Source organism: Thunnus albacares, chromosome 18 (genome assembly GCF_914725855.1).
Source record: "Thunnus albacares chromosome 18, fThuAlb1.1, whole genome shotgun sequence".
NCBI lineage: Eukaryota > Metazoa > Chordata > Actinopteri > Scombriformes > Scombridae > Thunnus > Thunnus albacares.
This window is the reverse complement of record NC_058123.1, coordinates 23,617,696-23,645,394: the sequence shown is the minus strand read 5'-3', so window position 1 is coordinate 23,645,394 and position 27,699 is coordinate 23,617,696. Positions and strand designations below refer to the sequence as shown.

At 38.6% G+C, this 27,699-nt stretch overlaps 1 protein-coding gene across 2 annotated transcripts; it reads right to left on the bottom strand.

Annotated features, from left to right (window-relative positions):
- Positions 1 to 32: 32 nt before the first annotated feature.
- Positions 33 to 24,186, bottom strand: gsna (gelsolin a). Of its 2 annotated transcripts, XM_044334686.1 has the most exons (17): positions 24,023 to 24,186; positions 14,046 to 14,246; positions 11,968 to 12,122; positions 11,262 to 11,423; positions 10,937 to 11,086; positions 10,748 to 10,837; positions 9,945 to 10,077; positions 8,473 to 8,777; positions 8,231 to 8,364; positions 7,604 to 7,694; positions 7,358 to 7,384; positions 4,936 to 5,106; positions 3,525 to 3,699; positions 1,974 to 2,095; positions 1,756 to 1,833; positions 1,591 to 1,651; positions 33 to 967 (listed from the first exon to the last, which is right to left on the bottom strand). In XM_044334686.1, exons 2-17 carry the CDS (start codon positions 14,239 to 14,241, stop codon positions 798 to 800), a joined length of 2,220 nt encoding a protein of 739 aa, XP_044190621.1. In that variant the 5' UTR covers positions 14,242 to 14,246; positions 24,023 to 24,186; the 3' UTR covers positions 33 to 797. The 2 variants fall into 2 exon arrangements, with proteins under 2 accessions (XP_044190621.1, XP_044190622.1); XM_044334687.1 differs by lacking the exon at positions 7,358 to 7,384.
- Positions 24,187 to 27,699: the final 3,513 nt, after the last annotated feature.

Genomic DNA, 27,699 nt, shown 5'->3' with positions numbered 1-27,699 from the left:
AGTTTTAGTAAAAGCAGACACATAACACTTGATAGGTTTAATTTGGTTTTATTGAAGTGATAGCAAGGCTTAGGGAAACCTCAGAAAGTGTCACAGAAGACGTGACTGGTTTGAAAAGCAGCAAAGCGTCAGGTTTCCCACGAGAAGTTGCAGCGTCACAAAAGCTAACGTGGCATGAATCTGTGGCGTTTTATTCTCAAATAAATATAACAGTCATCTGACCTGAAGGTACAAACAACTTATCTATAAAGGCATCTTTAATAACCGGTACAGTACCTTATTTTTAAAAAAAAAAGCAGGTTTAATGTAAACTAAAGGAAAGAATATTTAAGGCATCACTTGTATTGCTTTTTATAGGTGGTGTTCTCTTGGCAGTGAGTTCAGATGTTGCACCACATTGAGGATTTTTTGCCACATTTGCTGTTACTAGTGAAAAGGTTTTGTTTTTAAAAGATATAAAATAGGTGAGAAAATTGGCTTTAGTAAACATCATGGTAGCAGACTGTATTTAGTGCAAAACTCTACAGGAAGTCAGTGTATCTGTTAAAGCTCTATTACTATTGGTTGGTTTTATAACAGGTATAAAGGAATCACTGGCATGAGGGACAAAATGACTAAAAACACTGCTTCATCAACCTGTATCCCTTAAAAACACACCAAAAAGTAAAAAAAGAGAAACTCCTCTTGGTTCAGGGCGTACTGGCAGCTAAAAAAAAGTCTTATGATTGGAGCTCAGTGCTTGTAGCGGAGCAGCGGGGTCAAAGGCCAGGGCTGACAAGGGAGGGTTAGGTGGGAGCTCACAGGGCCAGTTCAGCCATAGCGCGCTCCAGGGGGTCGCTGGTCCAGTAGTCGTGGTCCCAGCCCAGGAACCAGCCGGTGAAGGTGGGTGGCTCGAAGCCCTGCTTGATCCTCACGATGGGCGTCCTGCGGTCTCTGTTGGCTGGATCTGTCTCGATGTAACGGGCCGCTGAGGAAGATGAGGAAAAGCTTGAATTGGCACTAGTCCTAGTCATAAACTAGAATCACAGATGCACAGCAGAATGATGTGTATTTGCTTTGAGTTTAACAACCAGAAAGGGAATCAAAACTAGATTGCATCAAAATTTTACAACTTGCAAACTGATAAGTTATCCAGAGAAGGTGCTATTAACAGCCAAACATCTATAAATTAAATGTTAAAATAAATTCTGCCAGTGAAATTGTAAAAAAATCATCTAAAAACACAAAAAAATTCTGTAATACAGAGAAATTTGCTTGTTCAAAACAAAGAATCTGCACAAAATGGCTTCATAAAATCTCTTGAAACTATTGAGTTTCTTGCCCCTGCACCACAAGTGCACAAAGCAATAGGGATTCTTAAAATAGCATTAAATAAATTTGATGGATGATAAAAATTCTGAATTTTCTTTTGATCTCAGAGAAGGCGGTTCAGAAACCCAAAGAATTGTGTTAAAATTAAAAACTGGAGGGAAATAATAGTAACATCACCCTTATTCGTTCCCACAATTTCACAGGTCTAAATGATTTCAGTTCTTGAGCTAATTGAGATCATATCTTAATAATATGAGTTTTTCCCGCAGATGTCCTTACCAGATGTCATCGCTTCAGTCTTCTCTTCCTCTTGGGCCTCATTGCCAATCCAGACAAACACCTGAAAATGGGAGAGATTAATACATTGTTGTTGTGTTCATGGCAGTGACTCTGCTCTGAATCCATATTATCTGTTTAAAACAGTTTCAGCTTTGGTTTCTCTACCTGCTCCCAGGTGTCGAGGATCATGACATCATCAGTGGCGAGATCATCTTGGGTCAGCTCCCCGGGTACCTCCTCGATCTGAGGGGAGTAAGGAAAAGGATTCATTGGTGTTGGTGCAGGATGTACTGTGTGCACATACAGCTGTGGAGCATTCAGAAACACATTTACATGCGCATTTTATTGAGCAGCAGAAGAAGAAGCTTAAACAAAAGACTTACGATGAAGTTTCCAGTCTTATTGGAGCAGGCGAAGAGTCTGGGTGGATGAGCATCCATCTTGTCCTTGAGTCTGGTAGAAGTGCGGTATTCTGTCTTTCCTCCCAGAGACTCCCAGAACTGATCTGTGAAGACCACAGACACACTTCAAGTTATTATAGTTTTACACATTTCAACAGAAAATAAGAACATAAACACCAGAAGGGTTTAAAAGAATAGTTTTTGGAAAACAAGCTGATTCTCTTTCTTGCAGATGGCAAGAAGATTGATGCACTCATGTCTGTTTCATATGAAGCTGCAGCAAGGAGACCGTTAGCTTAACTTAGCAAAAAGACTGGAAACAGGGAGACAGCTTGCTGACTCTGTCCAAAACATATTATATCCCGTTTGTTTAACACATTGGACAAACAGGATATAACATGTTCATTAGTGAGCTTTAGAGGTGCTGGTAAGTGGATTTTGTCACCTTCAGACCAACAGGCTACTTGTTTCCCCTTTCCCAGTCTTACAAGACTGTACAAAAGCTAAGCTAACCAGCTGCTTATATTAACGGATAGGAGATTGGTTTGAATCTTCGTAACTCATTCTCAGCAAGCAAGCATCTAAGTGAATTTACCAAAATGTAGAACTATTCCTTTGAAGTTTATTAATAGCTTTTTTGGCGACAAAAAATACATATTTGACAATGTATCACCTCACAAAGTTGTTATGGCTAACTCATTAGCAAAAATGAAAGTCCAATATATTCATTCTCCTTTTAGCTCTGTAAGTTTTGTCTCCACCAACTCTTGAGAAAAATATATGGAAATGAGTTTGATGAGAGTGGTGAGACTGTAGCAAACAGCAAATGTGCCATAAAAAGAAAACTATGAGCTAAAAGAGGCTAAAAGGCAAGATAAAAATAAGACTCTAATAAGAATCTAAGTGATAGATTTAAGAAGTGGGAAACAACAGGGAATGTAAAAACAAAAAAATGTGTGTTAGAGTTAACTACAGTAACTGTTACAGACATTAGAGGTTTCATTAGACAATTTCAACTCATTTCTCATACACAACTGCATGAATTCTGAGTAGAAAAGGTAAGAAATCATTGGCTTAACATCTCAAAAATAAAATGTTGAATTTCAGTCTGTAGCAGCTATCAACTGAGGCCGATCTTTAAAAGCAGGGTGCTTATAAAAATGGAATCTGTTATGTTTTAGCCTGAGGTTTTATATTAGAAACTGGAGGCAGAGAATTCAGTTTCTTCTCATGCTTTGAAAGCAAATCACAAGACGACTGATATCCTCTAAAGGGGTGATGCAATCAAGACTCCTTTGTTTTAATATAAATGAACACAAGCACCTACTGTAGTTTAGTTGAAAGGCAAAAAGAGAAAACTATTTAATTTGAATTTAAAGTGCTATTTCAGCTAACAGCTTGACCACAGTTTGTAGCTGATGCAGAAACAACTCAGATCATTCATTGCTATTGGTGTTCAGTTCAATTCACAAATGCCAAAACCACTGTGAGAAAATGTTATTTGAAGTTAACATTTTCATCCTGTTTCCTCACCTGTCTCCCCTCCCTCAGACAGCTCGGAGGTCGACACTCCCAGGATGTCACACAGCTGCTGAGCTCCCTGCTTCTCTGTGTCACTGGCGCCCACTCCCACCCACATGAAGGAGTCTCCGGGGGTCACCAGAATAAACGCATCGTTGGAGTTCAAGTTGGATGCCACTGTGTCAACCTGGATGAGCACAGAAATACTGTTGATTAACATGTGCAGCTCTGCTACCCGACAGTATGTTTGTCACAGTGTGAGCTGTCAGGGTTTGGCAAAGCATTTTCAGTCAACTTTAACCAATGTCCACAAACAAATACTGTGTTTACCGTGTTTCAGGCAGCAACCAGACTTCATTGTGTTGTATGGCCATACAATAAAAAATGAAAATGGTTGTCTTCTGTCATTCATGGAAAAAGATTTATTTGAGATTGGTGACAGTGAAAACTGTGTGACTCTGTGAACTGTGATTGAATTTGGCTACACTGCAACTAAAAATCAATAACTTAACAAGCCGTTTAGTCTATTAATGAGTCCTAGAAAGTTTAAGTAAACAAAGTAAAGTACCAATACAGAAAGATTATTTTGTAGAATCAACTGTAATTTTCTCTATTCCACTGCAGTGATCTTCCTTACTGCGCTTTGTTTTGTTTAAGACATCCGAAGTCAGAAACATTCTCAAACAAGGGAAACTGCACTGAAAACAAGCAGAATATTCTCACCCAACTGGGAAACATTGTTATGTTTTAAAACAAGTAAACCTTGATGCTCAAGAGACAATATGTTATTCATCCTTTTTGCAGTAAAAATCATGAGTTCAACAGTTTTGGAAAATGTTGAACTAGCAAGTAAAGTTTTTTTTGTCTGATGATATTTGTGCAGAAGTCTGGCTTTATTCTATAATTTTATTATTGCTAAAGCATTACATGCAAAGACCAAACCCATTAAAACATGTTATTCCGTCTCTCAACACTTCCTGCCTTCTCTGGCATGTCTGTGGCACTCAGTCCCAAGCTTGTTCATTCCTACATAGCACTTTAAAAATGGGCCACACATACACTGTATAGTTTCATAATCCTTTTTTTTTTTTTTTTTTTTACATCATAGTAATTTCCTTACACAGCTGGGCACTGCAGTTTTAACAAATGTTACTCAAACAGGAGTAAATAGTGCATTTGTTTGGGACTATTTTCAGCTGTGGATTAATACACATTTGGTGCTTTATAGTTTTTGGATAACAATGCCAAAGATAAATAAGATATATCAGGCTTTGGATCCACAGAAAATACTTGTAAGTAGATCAATTCATTGTTGGTTTTGGTCTGTTATTAGGATTTCTTGACAATAAGAAAAATACAGAATATCACCAGACTTATCCTTTAAAATCTCCTTCTACAATGTTACTGATGTATGTTCTCTTACCTCCACAGCTCTGGTGTGTCCTGCGGAGTTGGAGCGCACCTGGAAGAGTCGAGTCTCTGCAGGAGCGGACTGACCTCCTTCTCTGGACGTACCTCCCTTGTACACCACCATGGGCTGTCCTCCAAACAGACTCATGAGATGGGCCGGCTCTTTACCCTGCACCACCCTCACCTGATGCACAAAATCCAAAATTAAAACTCCACCACTGAGTAGAAGGTCGTTATATTAATTCACACAGCAAAATATCTCATGCGTTTTGATGTTGTGAGATATCACAAGGTGGTGCAACAAATCCAAAAACCCCAGCAGGCAGATTTTCCCCTAGCTGTATCCTATGAAATATGAATCAATAATATATCTGCTACTGACACAAGATGGCAGCATTGAGCTGAGCCACGTGGTCACTGACTGTTCAACAAGGTGGTGGGTGTCACGGTTTGTGAAATCAGGACACTAACTGTGACGCAGGTTATGTCTGAAAAATTATTCTAAGTCTCTTTGGTCTGCAGCTTTTCTCATAAACATTTGAAACATTTGTAGTCTTGTCTCGTGATGTACCCAGTACTTAAGCAGCAGAGAAAATTATACTAATTCTGAGTTGAGACGGAGAACTGGTAAATATTCATTGATAACTTTACACATTTTAGTCCACAGTAGTGCACTTCCAAACTACAAGCAGAGCTACAAACATTTCCCAGCACATGTAACTCTTTCTCAGGCATGATATGAAACTATCTGTCTGTCACACGGTGAATGAAGGCACTTTACCTGCATAAACTGCACGAAAGTTGTACTTTAGTTTTGTCATCTTACACCAGATGTCTTGTTAAGTAAGTGTCAGATTCCTTGTTGTGGTTGTGAAAATGTTTGCATATTTTCCACTCGGCTGCTAATCACAGGCCTCCACAAAGTCTCACTTCAGCTTATAACCCAAAACTGGAGCACTGAGTAAAAAATAGAAGTATAATACACACAAATCTGATATGTTTTGTTGTTTGCCTCTGTTGTGCAGTTTTTCAAAAGTTAGACCATTGTTGCTTCTGTGCATTATTGTGTCGTTGTCTCTCTGGGTATCAAACCTCAAAACCTTTTTGATGCCAACAATGTGCCTGAAGCACAAAGTATAACAACATATCATATTCCAAAAGTTGACAGTGAAAGCTTGCTCAGATTCAAAGTACTTTTTCTCAGATATTTACTGCTTTTGAGCATAATTTTGTCAATTTCATAATAGGCAAAGTTCCTGTACAGGTGTTTGTGTGAAGACAACATTAAACGTTTGAGGAGTTTTGTAGAAAACTTTTATATTCCTCAAAGTATTGTTTTTGTATCTGTTGAGTAAAATGTCGGAAAATGGGGAAAAATGCCAATCACAATTTCCTTAAGCCCAAGATAATGCCATTAAATATCACATTGTACTCAATTAACAACCCAAAACACAAAAAATATTCAGTTTACCATCAATAATGCAAAGGAAATCAGCAAATCCACCTACATTATAAAGCTGTTTTCCAGGAAATGTTTGGCATTTTTGCTTGAAAGAAATGACTTTAAAGATTAATCTATTATCTATAATTGTTGAGGATTATTTTTCTATCAATCTTCTAAGTGATTAATTCATAAAACTCTAGGTTAATTTGACAAACTGTGAATACAAAAGTGACATTTGCAAGACAACTGTTCTACATTTTGAAAGTGAGAGCAGGTAGGCTGAACATCTGGAAGAATAAACTTGGCGATGTGCAGATGTTTCCAAATGGGATGGATTCAAACATTTCTACTTAACACATGACACACACACATATGCGCACAGAAAATGTGTGATGTGACAGCACAGACACAACGCAAACATGAAGGTTGTACATGCAAATGACACACGGAAGGAGTGAAGTGTGAATGGAGAACACAGAAATGATTGAATGACTCACATAAAAACAGAGCAAGGATTCACTCTAAAAAAAGGCTGATCTTGTCTTCCACAGTTATTCCCAAAGTCTGTGTTCATGCATATTTAACACATATTTGCATCAACTGACATATGACATTATGTCATTATTGTGTTGCTGTAACATCAGGTCCGGAAACACGGCTGTTATATATGTGAGCAGACAGGGTCGGCGGCAGAGGAGATAAACATCCCCAGTGGAATGTCCTGTTTGTTTCTGACCAAGATGGTTTCTTGGTAAATTAGACTGAACTCCTTATCACATTAATTAAGTCTTAAAATAGCCAGATAAATTAAGTTAACTGCTATTTCAAAAATCAGATGCTCATATGTATTTGGCAAGTGACAAAAGGCACGAAATACAAACTGACGACGAAAATCATTTTTGTTTTGCTTCCTTTTTTTTTCGCTGGCTCCGGATAAAATCATGTGAGTCATTTTGGGAGGATGAGGAGCAGGGAAGGGGAGGGAAAATACCTGAGTGGTTATAGGAGCACCAACAACCTGAAGAGAAACGAAGGAGGAAAGACGTAGTGACAGGGAAACCAGGAGGGAAAGGAGACAGCGAAAAAGGATGTAGAGGTCAGAGAGAAGGTAGTTGTACTTAGTGAGCCAGAGAAGAGTGGTAAAATAAATTCAAGAAACCACAAAAAAATGAATATAAGCTCATGGAAAAAAAAAGCAGACAAACACAAAGTCATTAAAGGAATGATGTGTTTTTACCTGCACAGGACCACCGCCAAGCTCCTCATCCAGCTGGGCGCAGAGGATCGCGGACGCCCCGATTTCATCTTGACTGGAGTCCATTCCCTGCCTGCAACCATTTATCATTATCATTACGTTCAAATCAGAGGCACAAACTGAGGCATGGTATGTGCTCACAAAACAACTCCATATACCACCACCAAAGGAAAAGTTCTCTTTATAAAGACCAGTCCTTTATATCATTGATACTTAAACTTGTAACATGCATCTTAACGTTGGATATTTTATTTCTAACAGTGTATAACATATTTTTAGAGATTATTGTGTTTTGCAGCTGAAACATTGTTCTACAAAATATACATATAGTATATATATACAGCAGTTGATGAAATGTATTGGACTTTTCATCTCTGCACATTATTTACTTCTTAACTTTCAAATCAAACACCATAAGTGTTAATATCTTACATGCTTACTCACACAGGTGAGTTTAACCTTTGTAGATGTTCAGGCAGTTTGTATTTTGATCCGATATCTCAATGACTTTTTGATTTAGGCAGTTTAGACGGTAAAACTTTTTTACAACAAAATCTTGCCGAATTCAACTTTAACTGATGTCAAACTGTCAGTCTCTTGTATTCTCACCACATGTAGATAATGTGTCCCTGGCGTCCTCCGTGACTGTAGTTGTACAGGATGATGTAGCTGTCTCCTCCGTAGAACTGTCCGTATGTGGACGGATCCACTGGCACCTTGTCGGCTGCCTCGATGCGCCAGATCTGACAAGAAAGAAGAAAAGAAAAGAAATTTAGGGAAAAACAAATTTAAGACCCTTACCCTTACATACTACCACTAAGATCTGAAAAAATACAAAAATGGTTGTCCACCTGTTTCTCTCCACTGCCGTCATCCACCATGCCGTGCTGGGCGGCCATGGCAGGGGAGTCGTGCAGGCTGGCGGCGTCGAAGGGCACCTTCTCAATCTTGGCGATGCTGTTAGCGATGTAGGCCACGCCCAGGCCCTCTGTCTGATCTTTGTCCCGCCAGTTTTTGAAGAACTGCTTGAAGAGCGGCGTCTCGCCCATCTCTGGCAGGATCTGGACCTGCGTGTGTTTGGGGTAACCCATCTTCTTGATGAACTCATCTGCTGCCTTCATTGCTGCCTTTCGCTCGTCCATGTTGGCGTCTTTGCCTGCAAGCAAGAAAAAAGTTCTGAGGTAAGGATTATTAAGTCAAGCGAGAATATATTTCAACTCTATGAAAGGAATATATTAAGTAGTCTTATGAGTATTTTAATTTAGAAACTGTTAACAAGAATAGTTTTTAATTCTTTTTGTGAGGCAAAGCTGACTGAAAGAGATCATTCCTACAATGCAGTGACTTCTAGATTTGGTAACTTTCTGTAAAACAAAAGTTATAAATTCCAATTGTTGCAACATTTTATCAAAAGGAAAGATTACAAATAACATAATAATGAAAAATGCATAATTTATAGGATTTTGTTATTACTTGGGTTCTAGGATTATGATTTATTATTAATTCTAATTGAAGTTGAGTTAGCATGACTTGGATTAGATGCACTAAAAACAATGTTGTTGTTATGCATTTAAAGGAGTAGTTCAAGATTTTTGGAAATACACTGCCAAGAATGCGATAAAAAGATAGATTCCATATTGATTGATATCATCTTTGTACATTAAATTTGAAGTTACAGTCAGCAGCCTGTTAGCTTAGTTTAGCATAAACACTGGGAACAGGGGGAAACAGCTAGCTTGACTCACAGATAAAAAAGGTGTTTAATCCCTACCAAACAAAGAAAAAAGAAACAAGTTGCCTGGCAACCTCACAGTGACAACAAGATAACACTGCACCCAATCAAAAAATAGCTCACACAAAGTTCCCCGTAAAACCACACTATGTCATTGTCACACTTCTGTTTTTGTACAGAGAAGTATAACTGAAATATCACACATATCTTCTCATCTGACTCTCAGCAAGAATGCAAATAAGCTTATTTCCCTAAATGGCAAAACATTCCTTTAATTCACCTTCAGGTCTATATCACTGTATTAGAAGCGGGTTTAGCAAGTGTAAAGAGAATTTCAGATTTAGAATTAGTCCACACTTTACACAAAATAACTTTGGTTCTTTGTGTGTCAAAAGCACTACACTTGATTAATAGCTCAAAATAAATTACAGTCTGCCTGAGCAACGTCCCTCTCATGATCAGCTGAGGACTGATCTGAGGTTTGACTGTTCAGAATCGACCACACAGCATCTATTCTGCAGTGGTAAAAATGTTTCATCTGTGAAAGTGAACCACTGCTAAATGAACATATGGGGACTCCACTGCGCTGACCTTTCCAGACAAAGATCCTGCCATCAGAGCCGTGGTCCAGAATGAAGCAGTCACCGGACTCCAGGGCGCTCTGGGCGAACGGGTTCTCTGCTGCCACCAGCGTGATGGTCATTCCTCCACTGGCATTGGAAACCTGCAGGAAGGGACAAAGGAAGAGAGAGTTGTCAATCAGGGGCAAGAGGTGTCACTTTTGTAAGAATTACTATGTAAAGAAGTAGATCAAGAGGCAGAACTAAAGAGTTAACACATCTGTCATGAAAAACTACAGTACTGTAACTCTTCACTGATGACCACAGGAAAACTTTTATAAACATAAACCTTTTAGTCTTAGATGTTCACAAATATTCACTATTTTTCCAAAGGAGATTGGTAATTTTAACGTTGTCTGCTCCAGGAAGGCACTGATCACTGTAGTTTACAGTATATGATGTCCTCTTGCAGCAAACACAGCTGAGAAAATCTTCCAGTTATTATATATATATATGATTATTATAAGTGAAGAGAAACACTGGGAGAAAGTTCAAACCTGCTGATTATGAGTCCCTCTACTTTAGTAAAAACAGTCTAGATGGTGAAAGGTGGAGGGCTGGTGATGAAACTTTGTGCTGCAAATAGTACTTTAAAGTCAGATTTTTGCCTGGATTTTAATGTATTATTTAATCCAATATTCAAAATAAACACTGATGAATTCAAAGATTTTTATTTCAAATACAAACTGATCATAGTGAGCCTACATTACAAGACACGATCAGTCTAATATGATATGACAGCATGAGTGTCTACAGTGTTCCTGTTTATCTCACCTTGTAGAGTTTGGCCCTCTTCCTGTTGGAAGCATCAGCCTTGATGTCATCAGGACCTCCTTCAGGCAGATCTGGTTTAGGACCTAAAACCTGAGGACAGAAGCAGGGTTGTGTCAGCAGATTCTAACATGGATGTCCACTGCAGCATAATGTGAGATTTAATTTCTTCTCATAATTCACTGATCTCACCTCTAGCATCTTCTCTCTCTCCATCCCCTCGTCACAGACGTAAACTCGGGCCCTCCCGCTGCGTTCGTTGTCACGGATACCCTTGGCGACCTGCGTAGCCTTCAGCTTCTCAAAGCGGTTGCTCTGGGAGCCACACCACTGAAAAATCTCCTGTACAGCAGGAACAAGAAGAGCAAATTGAAAAGTCGATGAATACAATCTTTACTGAAGGTGGAATTTTGCATTTTGTTTTTTACAAAAAAAATTGCTTCCTGTAAGTAACTATTACGTAATAATATCTTGTAAATGTAATATTAATTTGCTGGATCGCCTCAGTCTCACTCACATCACCCATGTCCAGGATGAAGCAGTCTCCCGTGTTGAAGCTGTCCCAGCTGACCGGCACCTCTGTTGCCCGGACAACACGACGACCTTTGACCTGCAGCAGCCGCTGCATAACCACCTCATTGGTGACGACATGCTTGAACCCAGATGCCACGCCGCCTTTCTGGAAGATAAGAAATGCATTTTAAATAAAATACCTGCTTTCCAAGTAAAGTTGCTCCTTCCTCCAAAAAAGGGAAAAAAGTAAACATGGTAAATAATGGTAATGGATATTGGGAAATTTGACACTTGATTGACAAAATGATGAGGTCATAACCCAGCAGATCTTCTATTGTATAGATAATGAATGACAAAATTCAGGTTACGTTTTATTATTGTTAATAGTTGCATTGTTTCTGCAGTAGTAAACATTAAAGAAACATATTTTTAATAAATATTGGAAATTCAGATACTTGGTTCACATCATAATTGTGTTATACATTATTCAATCTTCTTTTTAAAGATACTGAATGAGAAAAGGCTGTTTATCTTTTGAAATAAGTTGAAATATAACCACAGAAATTCAATCAATTAACAGGCAGAAATCACACTTTAAACACAACACTCACGATACACAATCGGGGTTTAAAATTCACCAATAAAAGCAAAATAAAACATGCGGACAGATGATTTTGAGGCTACAAACATGCACTCAGTTGAAATCTTACCATGTATTTGATTCCAGACTTGAAGTAGCCCAGAAATGTTTTGGACTCGTGTCCCTGGACCTCGCGATACTGGATGGGTTTTCCCCCCAGGAAGTCGTCCATTTGGACTGTAAAGATGGCCGCTGAGCCGCTCTCATCCTGGGTGCAGAAATCACCTGCACCAGAGGAACCACAGATGGACTCCATATTAATCCAGGTGCATATTTTATCTCAGCAGTCATGCATCTAACCGTGAAAGCTACATTGTATGTTTGAGGAATTCACTCACTGAGGACTCAGTGAGTCAGGAGATCAATATGTGTCAGCAGCAGACACATTAATACATGCACCATTATTCTGTTTCTATTTCTGTCTAGTTCAGCAGTATGTGGGAGGGTTACATCAGATCCTGTTTATTGGTAAATGCTGTTTCCATGATCAATTTAGCCAACTAAAAGCACATGAAATCAATATGGAAAAAAGACCCGACTCAGCTTCTTGTTTTTTTTTGTTTGTTTTGTTTTGTTTTTGTATTTTGCTTTAAGCTAAATCCTAAAAAATGACCCAGTCAGTCAGATACCCCTCCATCTGTCAATACTCATTTACAGAGCTAGTCTTTAGGTGGCTAAACAGGGTTGCGGCTTTAGCACATGATCATTTGTGTGTGAAATATTGAATCTGGGAGGATGAGGAGGGATGTTTTAAAGCATTTCTGTCATTAAATTTTAAAATAACAGCCAACACTACATTTACTGCACTGCTGCAGTTGTGTTTTATGTTTTTGCATTGTCTCATCCTGTTTACAGCCTTTACATTTGTGATAGGCATTTCCTCTTTTCAGGAGGAAGGGACAGATATGCTTTGTGATTTATTATCAGCTACACATTCCGTGGAACTTCATGGCAGACGTTTTTCAATGATCTAAAAGCTCATAAGGTAAATATAAGGTTTTAGTTTGAGACCAAGGGATTTTGTCTATACCATTTTGAACCAAACACATCAATTATAAACAAATATATTGTCAGTGGTGGTTGAAGTATTCAGATCCTTAAAGAACAATACAACATTGTACAAATATTCAGTTTCAAGTTAAAAGTTCCGCATTCAAAACTTAAAAAACTGTTAGAATGTATCATAGATAAAATACTGATCCCGCACAGGGAAACTGATATGTCACAGCAGTATAAGGTAGTGAAAACAGATGCATAGTATAGAAAAGTAACCTAAAAAGTAGAATATTATATACAGTATGATTATTTACTATATATAATATGAAGCATGAAAAATAGAGAATCAGATATAGGTACAATTTACAAACTATATTAACTAATTTTATGTTTTGTATGTAAAATCTGAACCTGCAAAGTAACCAGCTGTCAGATAAAATACCTCAAAATCTTGTTTTAAGCTTTTTAGATTTAGTTTTTTTAATGTAAAAATAATTCTAATATATGTAAATACGTGGTTTTAATGACATTAATGTAATGGGTCAAATTGGTGTTTCCACCTTATCTCCAAAAATCGCTTCAATATAAACATAATTTCTAGGAGACAGGGTGTAAAACAGGTATCAGTGTTTACCACTTCATCTTTTAATCTTCAAGATAAAGATGTTGCTTACTCCGCACTGCCCCTTCAATACATGAGTCACTGTTCTGACTTCTCTCAGCATCAACAGTAAATACAGCCAAGCAGCAACAATGTCAAGTGAAATTACTTCTCAGGAAAACAGACATATCCTGATGTAATTTGCAAGTTAAACAGAATCATAGCTTCACTGGAAAACTGAGATTCCATGTTTGGGCACAAGTCCATGGAAACAGGAAAAATACTCCAACAAAAAAGCAAAAGAGATCCACAAACTAATCATGTTGTGTCAATGCTCCTGACTGGCCTTAAATATAATTACCCTTCTTTTGCAGCAGTGTTGGTAGCTGTGATTCAAGTTTAAAAGTTCACACTATTCCATCTATTATTTACTCCATGCACCTGTATTCTTAAATCATTTAAACACTTTAGAGTGGACTTTAGAGTGGATTTTCCCTTTATTTCTGCTTCTGTATTTAACTCTAGGATAGTGTCTGGCTCACTGCACTCACCCAACCAGAAGTGGAGATCATACTGCAGGTTCCCGGAGCGTTGTTTGATGGTGTTGAGGATGAGATAAGAGTCTCCGGTGTAAAATCCCCCATACAAGTTCTCTGGAACGGGCACTAGGTCAAAGTTCTCCACCCTCCACACCTGGAGGCCTGGGTTCTGTCCAGCCCGCTCGAACTCTGGGTGGTGTGCTGCCATCCTGTCTGCAGGGAAATCAAACACCTGAGATTTAGTGCTTTTCTACTCTGCAGGTTTGAGTATACAGGTGCGTTCCTGTGGCAACAAGCTGTGATTTTAAGCTTCGAGTCGGTGGTCAAACACTGCAGAGATAAGAATCGTCACTCTGGCATAACCTCTTAAAAGTGAGACTGGGACTCCCTGTTTGTGAGACGTTTGCTTTGAATGACATTAAGCCACTCCCCTTAAGGCTGAGATGTTGCCATGGATACACAGTTTAAGTTAAGGGCAATAGTTAGATATTAATGCACAAGTAAGGTGAGTCACTGGTGCCCTGTGCTCTGGGTGTTTTCTCCAGTGAGCAGGAAGTCCAGGAAGTCCAGGCAGTTATGACTCAGGCATAGTCATAACTACAAGTGTTGTTGGCAGAGGAAACACTGTGTATAATTATATATAGGAACAGAACCACATTTTCGTTCTTCTATGTATCCTAACTGTATGCACGCCAACACAAATCTGCACACTAAGGTTGAGAGATACAGAGAAAATCTTCCATCACAGTATTTGTAAGCTTACATAAAAACAGAGAAATACAGACCAGTAACAAATCAAATATAGATGCCTTGGTGGAAACCTAGAAAAATAGCAATACAGCAAAATTTCTACCAGTTCTCATAGTGTACAGCATCATAATGCCCAACGCTAATGGACATGAGTGGTCTGCCATCTGTCCAACAATGTGCATATTCAAAAACACTCAGACACATTCATGCACACACATACCATACACTTAAGCTATATCTGAAAGCATGGAAGACACATGGCGCCTAATCAAGAGTTTGAAGTAGGTGTCCATGCTGCATTGGATTACAACCCACTGGCCTCTCAGTGGCATGCGTGTGGATGTTTGAGATTTTTAAGATGGGAGTTGAGCATCCTGTTAAAGTCTTTGTTATGGCTGCCTGTCAACTGTTTGTAAGAACAGTTTATGAATTACCAGCGAGGAAATCAGCTGATACTCTTTGTTGGGACGTGTATCAGATGCCTATCTCAGAGAAGTGAGTTTCAAAGAACTGATTATCCGGAGTCTTGCCAACATAAACATGAGAGTGTAACACTAATTTTGAAACACTTCGTATTCGCTCAGCTTCAATGACACCATAAAGAAAGTTTTGGTGATGCAAAGGAATTTAGTGCACTTGTATATGTAATCATGATGTAAATTTTTGAAATTTTACAATTTCACTTTTCTTGCTACATTATACTTTAACTCCACTACATCTAAGGGGCAAATATTGTACTTCTGACTCCACTATATCTATTACCTTTCAAATTAGGAAACAAAATATAAAACCATCTTATAAAATTCGATGCATTATAGATTAAACTACCCAACTGTAGTTAAGATCAGCTCCACCTGACCACCTACACCATTACTGTTGTACATTACATCACATTCAACACTCTGACAGTGGTCATTGTTCATTATTAGTACTTTTACTTTTGATACTTAAAGGATAATTGCAGTTTATTACCACTTGGGTCTTATTTTGTAGTTTTCTGTCAGTTATGATAATTGTATTCACCAGAGTGATTACTGAGATCTATGGATATGAAACATGTACGGAAAACTGTGCACACATATCTATGCTAAGTACAGTCGAAGTCAAAGTTGAAATAGTCTCTCTGTAAACTGATGGATGGATGTTTGTAACAGAGCGACTGGATAATGAGTTGGCTGTTCCTTCCTGTTTCAAATGTTTGGCTAACCCGGAGGTTTGTTGACAACCTGTTCGTTCACCTGATTGCTTGTGTTTCTTGCCCCATTGGACTTCGTCCTTGTAGCAATATTGCTGCATTTCCACATCTCAAGATTCTACGCAACCCTATGTAGCAATGTTTTTTAAGCAGGTTCCCATTTTGTTAGTGTCTCATGCACCCAAGGGTGACGTGATACACAATCTTGCAAGTGATTTCACTGACTGACAGTTGGTGATGGTGATGTGCCAAGAATAGCGATGCACCAACAAAGGCAAGGAAGAAGAGGACTGCTAGCAAGCAAACATGGATTTAAACAATGTAGCTAGGTTTCTAATAATCTAATTCTTCCAAAAATCAGCTCTGCAAATGTTAAAAGGTATAATGTGTAAGATTTGGCCAGAATTTTAGTTTAAAACATTCACAAATTAATTAAAATTATCAACAGAATGTGAAGAAATAACAGTTTGGACGTTATGTCAAAGACCTATATGTATTGTGTTGCAGAGATATCTACTGAAGTTAGTATGCTAACCAGCTAGCTTTGGCCCGTAGTGTCTCGTAATACCACTTTGTACTACAGGGGTGATAGTGAATCACTGTAGCTTCCAGTCTGCCCTCAGTCCAACACGAGAGGAAGAAGTCGCGCTACGCAGTGATGGCGGAAGCAGGGTGAATGCTGTTGAAATTTTTGCTGTAGGACTGTCACTTTATTAAGTTTTAACATTTTTTCAGGCATGAAAGTAACCATGTAGATTCCCAATATGTGGTCAGTTTATCCAAATAATGCCTATTTGGAAAGTTGCACCAATGTTGCCGGAGCAGCTGACTACGGCTATAGATGCTGGCTGGGGAAACAGCAACTGTTCATGTCAGCTGATCCGATGAACTGCACTGCGTTGCACCAGCTATGTGAAAGCTGGCCATTTGGCATGGTTGCATATCATAGTAAGCTGGATCGATATTGAAATATATCAATAAATTAGGTCTTTACTGGATTTCCGTGTTGTAAAATGGCAGCAATTAATGAAAAACTGATGCTGTGTGGCAGAAAAACTGCTGTTTTACCATCAGTGAGTTCTGTGACATTTTATGATTTCCATCTACCCTAGGGGCAAGTGTGTAATTATTTAGTTGTTACTTAGAGTTATGTTGTAACTTATCTCCGTGATGCAACTACTTTCTAATCTACTTTCTAGCTCATCTGTAATTTACCAGTCTCTCATGTTTCCGTAGCATTTTGAGATCTTGATAACGTCACAGGACAGATACACTGTAAACAGTAAGCTTTCCTCTATATTTAGAGTGATAATGGTGGTGGTGGTGTATATGTGTATCTTTAACAAGGAAGGAAATGCATTTAACACATTTATAAGGCCTCAACGATACACAGTGACTTTTGGTGAAAAACAGGAAATGTAAATATATCTTTGTTAGTTTACAAATTGGGTACCTTTAACTTAATGTTATCACTACTGAGAGAAATCATGGCTATAAACATGAGATCCGAGTTGTAATACACATCTTATTATTTCTTTCACCTCTGGCAACTTTTTGTGGTTACATCTAAATATTTACAATGGCAGATTACACAGTTCAGACTGTGAAGTAATCATTTTCATAAAATATTCAAAAGTGGTCAGAAGTGTCTCTGAGTTCTTGCAGCAGACTCTGACCCCCACTGACTCCACACCCTGTAATAATTGGTGGCCTGCACAGTAAACACTGCACAGAGAGTAAAGTTCTCTGAAGTGAAGCAGTGTTCTCAAATTAGAATCTAACCTCTCTGAAAAGGGCCTCTGCTCTCTTGCCAGTAATGTTTTGGAAACCTTTACTAATTTATTGATATAATGATGTGCTTATAAGACATTCAAACCATCACTTCTTATTAACAATTATGAGCTCTCTATAAAGCTCCGCTTCAGCTATTGCAAACATTTTATAAGATGGGGTCATGTAGTTCAAACTGAACACAGAATCTAGTTTTCCACAGGAATGCTGCTTGGACCTGCTGCCTCCAAATTTGCATGACTAACCACATGGGAGCAAGAATCGCCCATTCTTCCACACGGCTGTCTGCCCACAAACATGGCAGGAATCTGTTCCTGATCCTGGAGGAGGGAAGTAGCTCATGAGTCACACAGCCAGGCCAACAAATGTGGGGGTTCCTTCTTCCCCATATTTGCTCCCCTCTTATGTAACAGCCGGACTCATGGCACAATATTTTGTAGCCATGGGATGTTTCAACATGGAAAAGAGGTAAGTGGAAACAACCATTTTCAGTCAACTTCCTTGATTTTTGAATGGGACACGCTAGCTGGTATATTTCTCTACTTTAAATTATTAGGATAGATATATGACGTTATAAGAAAAGGAAACACACATGTTCAGTTGACAGTATGCAGTTTACATAGTCAAAAGGAAGATGAAGCCAAAACATCTGGGTGCCCTGGAGTCAAACCAGGTCATGCATTGTCTGAACTTCCACGATGCTGCAGCTGCTGTATCCAGGTTTGGCCAGACAAAGAGAAACTGAGGCTGCTGGGTAATTCCACAGGGGTCATTATAGCTTGATGGAGGATGTGGAAAGCTGATTTTTTTTTCCAACAGCAACTCTAAAGTCTGAGAAGCTTGAGTGCCACAAAACACAGCAGCGTAGGTATGTTTAGTCATCAACTCATTTTGGTCTCACTGAATATCAGCTTTCATGTCTTCTCCGTCTCTGCTTTTGATTTTAGGAGATGATATTGGTGTCTCATCACAGTGCATGTGGTGACTCATAAGATTTTCCACAGGGAAACACTCATATGTTGGAACATAGAAATAATCACATGTGGAAACGTTGGATTTTGGCACACACTATTATTAACACATAATAGTTATCAAGTGTCTAAGGGTAGAAGATTCTATAAACTGTAGAGATATTTATTATATTTTTATGACAAAAGCGAGAAAGAAACCTTTTTAATGTGGATTGTCCAGTGTTGATACCAATACAATGTTTGGGTAAGCCTCAGTCCTTCTGTTTTCCTATGAGCTGTGTTTATCGAAGAACAATCTGCAAAAGTTCCAGTTGTATCTCTATTCAGGCCAGTGATTGGACTTAGAGAACAGGATAGATAGTTTAAATCCTTTAGGTAAACCAAAAAAAAAACTATCTGTGTGTTTAACAGTAAAGTATGCAATGTTGCATGAAAGCATGTCATCATAAGATGTTCAATGTATATACTGTAGGGAGACTGATATATATTATCTATAATACTGTGGAATTTATCCATTTTATCACTACACACATTTTAGAAAGAGAAAAGGTGCCCAGCTATCATACTTCTGATTTATGATTTAAAGAAATAACTCAACATTTTGAAAAATATATTTATTTGTTTTCTTTCCAAGAGTTATATGAGGAGATTGATACCACTCTCATACCTATGTACAGGGCTGGAGCCAGGAGGTGATTAGCTTAGCTTAGCATAGAGACTGAAAATAGGGGGAAAGCAGTTTACTTAAGTCTTGTTGTCACAGTGAGGTTGGCAATTTGTCATGGAATACAGTAGTTAGCCTACTACACAACTCCCTCTAAAACCACAAATTGTTGTTTGTAAATTAATGTAAGCTGACAGGCACAAAACAGAGAACAAAAGGCACACTGATTTTGATCTTTAATTGTGCAAACAGAGTAATGTTTCAACACTACTGTGTCTTCATCAGAGTCAAAGAGACTCTGACTTTCTGGAAGTCAGAGAGAGTGTCAAAATGTTAGTCTGTTTGCACAATTAAAGGCTATCTGTCCTGGACCTGAGAAGCACCTGATTCCGCTGTATTTTGCTGGAGGATGCGCGGATTAGTCTTTACGCTACGCTAGGCTAACCACCTCATTGCTACAGCTCCATACTTACACAAAAGAAAGCAAATGAGCGTATCTCCCAAAATGTTGAACAATTCTTTTAAATTATTAATCATTTAATTATTCATTTAAATGATAATAATGAGTTTATTGATATATAAGTGAGGCTGGCTAACATGCCATGATCATCACTACTGTATGTAGACCACAACAATGAGATAGTAACCACATCTCATCTAAACTTCTACTTCCTAAATATCATGGGGAACAATCTAAAGCGGTTGTGGTGAGAGAATACAATAACTTTATATTCCCAAGCAGTTTGGTAGGCTAATAAATCAGTAACTTCTGCCTGAGCTGTTATAAAGCCATTTATTAACTGAAACTGACACACCCAGCAAGAGGATCCACATTGACACGGAGACGGATGTGGGCGACAGCAGAGAAACCAACTTTCATTTCAAACCAAGTCCCTGAAGGTAACACCAGGCATATCAACAGATAAATCTGTGGTCATGATGCAAACATACAGTGTGTCGTTGTAGGGAGCAACCGGAAAACAAACTTAGACTTACACAAACTTACACTTAAAGTGAAGTTTTACACAGTTGCTGCTATGTCATGCAAGTTTCATGACAAAAGTACTCATGTAACCCATTAAATCCCCATGATAAATGCTCAAATATATACTGCATATGTAGCTGTCTGTCTGAAAACAGAGCTGCCTTTCTTTTTTAAACCCTGAAAAGTTGGCTTGTTCAAAAAATCAGTCTTTTCATTTCAAAAGCAGCTGCATACCTTTACTCACTCATGAAAAATATCACTTTTGTGCAACTTTTTTTTTTTTTATTCTGAGGATAAAGTCTCCATGGCACTAAATAAATTCGACTGTGTTTGACTATGATCTTCCCCCCTGATGGAGGGAAATGCTCTTTCTGTCTCTGCACATTAAAGCAGTTTTATCCCAGAGTTAGATACTCGCACTGTCTGTGACTTAATAAAGCAAACATCAGAGGGGATCTGAATAACCTCACACTTTGAATAAATCAAAGCCGGTATTAAAAAATGTATTAACAACTCTGGCAAAAGCTGGATGATAACAAAAACTCTAACAGAATGAGGGAAAAGGTTAGAGAAAGTAGTTTTAGTAGTTTTTTTATTAATTATTATATTTTTGTTGAATGAAGGGCATCAGCTGACTTGAACAAACATTAACCATTAAATGTTTCTGGCTATTCCAGCCTCCTCGGGCTTGCATAAAGTGACTCATTGAGGGGTAGTTGGTTTGACTCAAGACACGCACAGCTACGAGCGTAAATAGAACAAGTCACGTGACTACTGGTTAGTACGTCTTCACAGACATGTTGGAAGAAGCAGATGGTGTCTGCGTGCCACTCCACACCTCTATGAAGCCGGAGGTATTCGTTGAGTTTCTACCCACTCATCTGCGGGCTCTTTGTCCCCCCCTTCGCCTCCAAACAAACATGGAGTGAGTCTGTCATTCCAAACTCAGTTATTTGATCCCCCTCCCCCACTTTTTACCAGCCTCTCTTTTGTGTCTGCCTTCGCTTGAGGTCTGAGTTGAAAAACTCCAAACTTGATCCACCGCGCAGATAGCAACAGTGGATTCATATGACAAGAAACGAAGTATTTTATTGAGCCCTTGTGATTTGTCGCCTGGTGCCCCACTTCAAAAACAAACGCATTATAGTTTTATCTGTGAAATCTGGATTTCTGTGCAGTAACAGCATGTCTGTGCTGAGTTTCTCCCCCCAAAAAGAGATTCCTCCTTCGGAAAGGGGGATTCTTGATGACTCATTTTCTCCATGGATGCCGCTCTCAGGCTGTCCAGAGCTGTTCAGCTGCCCTCCAGCTCATTCAGGACACACCAGATAACACTCTGGAGATTCTACACTCATAAATAGACGCTCTGCTTCACTTTTATGTGTTTACACAGTATTGAACAAAGAATCAAAATGACTGTTTATGACTTTGTAAATAACCAACTTGATATATGGATGGTTATTAAAGGATATGGGAGGTGCAATTCACCTGATAATACTTGAACACTGCTACGAAACAGCCAATGGCGATATAGCAATATCGTGCACAATGTGTCATAATGAAATTGATATGGAGTTTCTAAAATATCATCTTGCCCTAAATGCAAAGCAGCTAAATGACATGATTTGTGTTTTGAGAGTAGGGCGTGATTTATTTTTTCCTCAACTGGAAAAACCCTCTGGAAAAACAGTGACTAAACTGAAGTCAATGGGAAAACTTTCTCCAGCAATACAGTGTCAGTAAATATTTTCTCCAACAACTTGGTTTCGGGTGCTAAGTCCACTTCTTGTAATGTGTGTTTTGGTAGAGATTTTGAAAGTTTTTGTTTTATGAAGAAGATATTAAGGCTTAATGAGGGGTATGTTTGAAGTATGTTTGCTTCGTTTACAAGAGTCTCCGCCTGTCTGCCAACTTGCTCATCCTACACCTCCGCTCCACGCCATTCCCCAGATTTCAATAGCTAAATGGCAAAATAGCTCTTTTGTCAGTGCCCCACCCAACAACTACCAAACATGACTGATCCACCATCTCTGTGGATGAGATTTGGTTAAGTTTAAGCAACTAAAACTGCTTGGTTAAGGTTGGAGAAAGATCACTTTCATGGTTAAAAGAAGCCAACATTGTCAAAATCATGCATTTCTTACGTAAGCACTGATTTGGTGATTTGCAAAGCTGACATCTTGACATTTTTGGATACAACTGGGCTAACCTTTGCTGGAAAGTTTAAGGTCTCCTAGATGTCTAGGTTACACATAATCATTGTTTCAACAGCACTTCAGTAACTATGTTTCAATGTGTAGTTGAGAAATGCTTCAGAGTGAAATACAGTTATTTAACTGCTAACACAACGGTTCAATGTAACCAAAACATCTGTAAAAGTTTAGTTTAGCTCAGTTTTAATCTAGACATCTTCTTATCTGCAAATCACCAAATCAGTGTTTACTGGATTTGAATAACAGATCTGGCCTCCTCCCCCCTCACTTTTTGCATCAGTATAACAATGTCACGCCACTTTTTGCTAATGAGAGAGGACATGGAGGACAGTCATTGGATGACTGCATGACCGCAAGACGTCACTTGTCAGGAAACATTAATGTAACCTATATTTATGTTTAAATAACAAAAACAATGCTGTCATTGTTTGGTTTGAGGACAGTCTCTCAAATTTGGATTTTCTGGCCCCAGCTGCTGACAGCAAGCTGGAAATGTCCCCATAGAAACATTTTGGGGACATCACAGATGCTATGTCTATGTCCTTTCTTTCTCTTTTCTTATATTTAGACATGTGGTAGTTCATCTGTCCTGCCACACATGCACAGAGAGCAGGCACACAGTTGTTAGAGGCTTATATCTAAATCTGAAGTGGGGTGTAGTACAGTCTGTGGATTCAGGCATCACGTAATCTTTGGCCATCTGACTCTGAGTGTGGATCTGACACAGCACTTTCTGAATGGCTAACAAATGTCTGTCTACACCTCTTCCTCACACACTCACACGCATACATACACAGTCTGACGCACTCACCTCACGGTTGCTGCACTGAAAAGCCACATACAGGATGTTGGGACTAACTGAATAGTTCTCCTCTATTTGGTTGTGTGTTTCTATGGTAACCACTGATGTCCCTATATAGCACGTACAGCTGTCCAGAGGACATCACAGTGTTTAACGAATAGACTTTTTCTATATTCTGAAAGAAAACACAGCGTGTTAAGTTGTGTTGGGGTTTAGTATCACATCATGGCAGCCTGAACTCATTTTAATGTTAAGAAAAAATGTGACTGTGGTCCGCCTAAGTGGAACCACACAACAGTTTTAGTCATTATGCAGGGGTTCCACTGCCTGTCCATATAAGGCAGCAGCTGCTGCACTAAGCACAATAAAATCTGTGTTTACACCTTTTTGAATAGACTAGAGAAAAAAGAGCTTCAGTGTAAGTAAACTTCATGCAGAAATCAGCCAAATACTTCATTCAACACTCTCTCTTTCCTTCAGCAGAGCAGACATTTATTCCAGTCTGCATGGAAAGTAACGGCTCATTTCATTGTAGCGTTAATTAAAGGAGCCTAATTAAATCGCCGTTGGGCAATCAGTGCTGTATTGTTTGACTGAACAAAGCGGGGTTTAACGTACCTGAAGGTGCGAAAGTTGTTGTCGGTGGGTCGGACGGACGGGTGTGGACCTGAGCCGCGGTGAGCGCTTCTAGCTGCAGCCGGAGCAGAGATGCGTCGAGTCGGCAGAGCAGCAGAGAGCAGAGCCGCTGTTTATGCTTCTGGCCCGGGACACTCCCCGTTACGACACTCCCCTGACCGGCCTGCAGCACCGCCTGCAGAGGGCGCGCACATGCACACTGATACCTTTATCAATCTGTTTTACATCTATCTATCTATCTATCTATCTATCTATTTATCTATCTATCTATCTATCTATCTATCTATCTATAATAGCTTACGATATCTACAGTATCTCAACAATTAGACCTAGAGCTACTTCTGTGAAGCCTTTAGTGTGATGTTCTTTTTAAAAATAGTGTCATAAAGATGTGCATTTTGCTCTAATGCAAAGCTAAAAGTTGTGGTGTTTTTGTATAGGATTGAATTAAATCAAAATTCAGCTAAACTCTGTCTGACTTGATCTCAATAAAATATTGTATGAATGCAAAGGTGTTTTTTATTTGCTGGGGCTGTAAATGTAACCTCAGCCAGCACTTGGTCACTTCCGGCCTCCAATAGAACGTGCAACTTGAACAACACTGCCCCTGTCTGGTCCCGGTGTACCACTAAATGCTAACAAGGCAAAACTATGCACCACTGTAATGCAACCTGTGCATGGTACACGCATATGATGTGAGCCCACCATCAAACAACAGTGATTCTTAACTTTATGTTTTCTATGATGCTATCTGCTGTATGAATGAATGGTTTTTCATGTGCTCACTGAAGGTTGGCAGTCTTGTCACTGGGCAAAGTGAAGCCCAGTGAAATCCAAACTGATAAACTGAATTTGTTTTGAAGAAAGGAGATTACTATACACTGTTCTTGCAATTAAGCCATGTATTGATTAACAGTACATTCATTTAATCTTTCCATTGCACCACACTGTGTACCTTTCTTGGAGATATTAAGCCCTATTAGCAAGCACCTGCAAGAGAAATTGGAAGTACAAATTTATAATCTGGTTCCTATTCTGATAATCTATTTAACAATAATGTGTCTGGAAGCAAGAAAATCAAATTGTTAGTAGATGTATATGCAGAGTATATGCTTTATTATATGCTTCATATTATTCACCTGAGATATAAAAAACACAGCCAAGGTGGCATCTTGGTTTCATGTTTCTGTGCAAAGAAATTTATTTTATTTATTTCAATCATGATTGCACTTAAACACGCACACACACACACACACACACACACACACACACACACACACACACACACAAACACACACACACACACACACACATATATATACAGGTAGTCTGAGAGCATATTTCTAGTCTTGCAACACACTGCTTTTTGGGCTTTTTGAAACACTGTCCGATAATTACCAAAGTTATAGGAGGGGGTTACTTTTTGTACACCTGCCATTCAGGGGTTTATGAGCATTATGGGAACTCAGCACTGGGTGGTGAGACACTTTCTCATTCAAGTGAATAGGAAGTTGTGTCCAAACTTTTGACTAGTACTGTATTTGTTTTTGTTGCTTTTACATAAGCATTGTGAAAAGCTGATAAGAAGGACATAGAGCCATCTGTAACTACTTATACTAGCAAGTCAGTGATTAGTCCCTGCAGATATTTTTGAATGCAGAGGTTGTAGAGGCAGGCCTCTAAACATGACATATTTAGTTATTGTGGCTTTAATACATGTGCAAGACACACGTACACTGCTGCAGATATCCGGTTGACTTATGAGAGCAAAGGTAAGAATGTCTTAGATGTGGTCGGAACTGTTAAGAAGAAGGAGCTGCTCCACCACCACAGAGAGCTCCGTTATCACAAAAACTGCACCCAGTTATGGTTTTATGTTGTTTTAAAATTCAATTCAATTCAATTTTATTTGTATAGCGCCAAATCACAACAAAAGTCATCTCAGGGCACTTTTCACATGGAGCACGTCTAGACCATTCTTTTAAAAGCCTCATCTATTCCATTGTACTGTTGTATTTTTTAAATTTTATTAGCTTTATATCAACTTTTCCTGATCATGGAGCAAACACCCACTGACTGAAATCACAGAGGCTTTGACTATTTCACACTGACTTAGAGACATACAGTATCTGCAGCAATCACCTCTTTTATTTGTCTGAAATCCATCGAATATAAGAAAAAAACAAGCCGGCATGGTGCTGGTCATGCTAAACTGCTGCAGACTGAAAGCAGATCTGCTTATAATACTTTCATTGTTTACACTGAACAATCCTGCAAATACACATGGAGGATAAGAGAGAAAACAGAGTACAGTTGTCCACACCTTTTGATAGGAATTAACTGCCATCCAAACTGGGTTTTTACATTGTTTAACATATATTTCATTCTGTCTTCTCAGAAATATTCTGACACTGCTACTACTAATAATAATACTACTAATTATATTTCTAATTATATGTCATTTCTAGGAGAAATTTATAGATTTGATTTTCATGGTGGTACATTTTCTGAAAGCTTGCCTTCCCTGATCCTGATAACAAATGTTTAGAAAAAACACCTAAAAGTCTTCACTAAGTGCTATAACTATTCCATACTGAGTTATTACCACTGAGGATTTGCGAAATATTTGAAATTAAAGTGAAGCTGTGAAACTGGTAAATTTCATTTTCAATGTTGTAGAGGGGCTCCTGGCCATCTCTGCAGAGATATAAGACCACAAAAACTTATACATAATTGGGGTTAGGGTATCCAAAAGACCAAAAAATATCAAACTGAATTTGATATGTGCATCTTAAGAAGTAATTTTGTGGACACAAGACTTAAATAGTTGGATTATCTGTGAATGCACCCAACAAATACAGAACATCCCCCAGATTAGACAGTACCAGCTGACAGATTCCACCACTGTTTGTACAAAAACATTAATTTGGGGATAGTTTGTCTGTGGATGAGGAAACTGATGTAATACACAAACAAACACACTCACAAACAAGCAGAAATAAAGCAAATATCACACACATTTATCCTGAAAGCTTGTGAAAGCTTACTGTGAGATCAGTTCTCTGAGGTGTGTGATGATCTGTGGCTGGGGGCCTGATGAGTTTATTGAAGTGATGCCCACAAATCATTGAGACATTGAGGATATACATGCACCTGATTGTGGTTTTCCATCATCTGACAAAATGAGCTAGATTGCACCTTATAAATCCAAATTCAACATTTGATTATATTTTGAATATAAAAGTCATGGATTAAAAAAAATAAATAAAATAAAGGTCTGTTGCAGTATTATGTAACACACATACAGGAGCATAAGTATATTTACACAGCCACGTTCAAATATTTTTAAGTTCATTATAATGTCTATGAAACCTTAGCTGACACTACCTGCATTGTCTATATAACTGATAAGAGATCATATCACTCCTGTTTTAGCCTCTTTCCACTGGTTACCAGTCAGTTTCAGAATTTAAGATTTTATTGATCACACTTAAAGCACTTAAAGACTGGCTCCGAGTTATATTACTGAATTATTGCTCCCCTACGATCCAGAGCGCAGCCTCAGATATTCAGGCTGGGGCCTTTCTGGCTGTTCCTGAGCCCCGGCTCAAGACGAAAGGTGACCAGGCTTTAAATCACTTCTTAATACTTACCTTTTT

Coding starts and splice junctions, on each gene's coding strand:
- gsna (XM_044334686.1), bottom strand. CDS start 14,241: ATGGCAGCACACCACCCAGAGTTCGAGCGGGCTGGACAGAACCCAGGC. Junction 11,087..11,261: donor TCATCCTGGACATGGGTGAT/GTGAGTGAGACT, acceptor CCTGCTGTACAG/GAGATTTTTCAGTGGTGTGG. Junction 1,652..1,755: donor TCCTCGACACCTGGGAGCAG/GTAGAGAAACCA, acceptor TCCCATTTTCAG/GTGTTTGTCTGGATTGGCAA.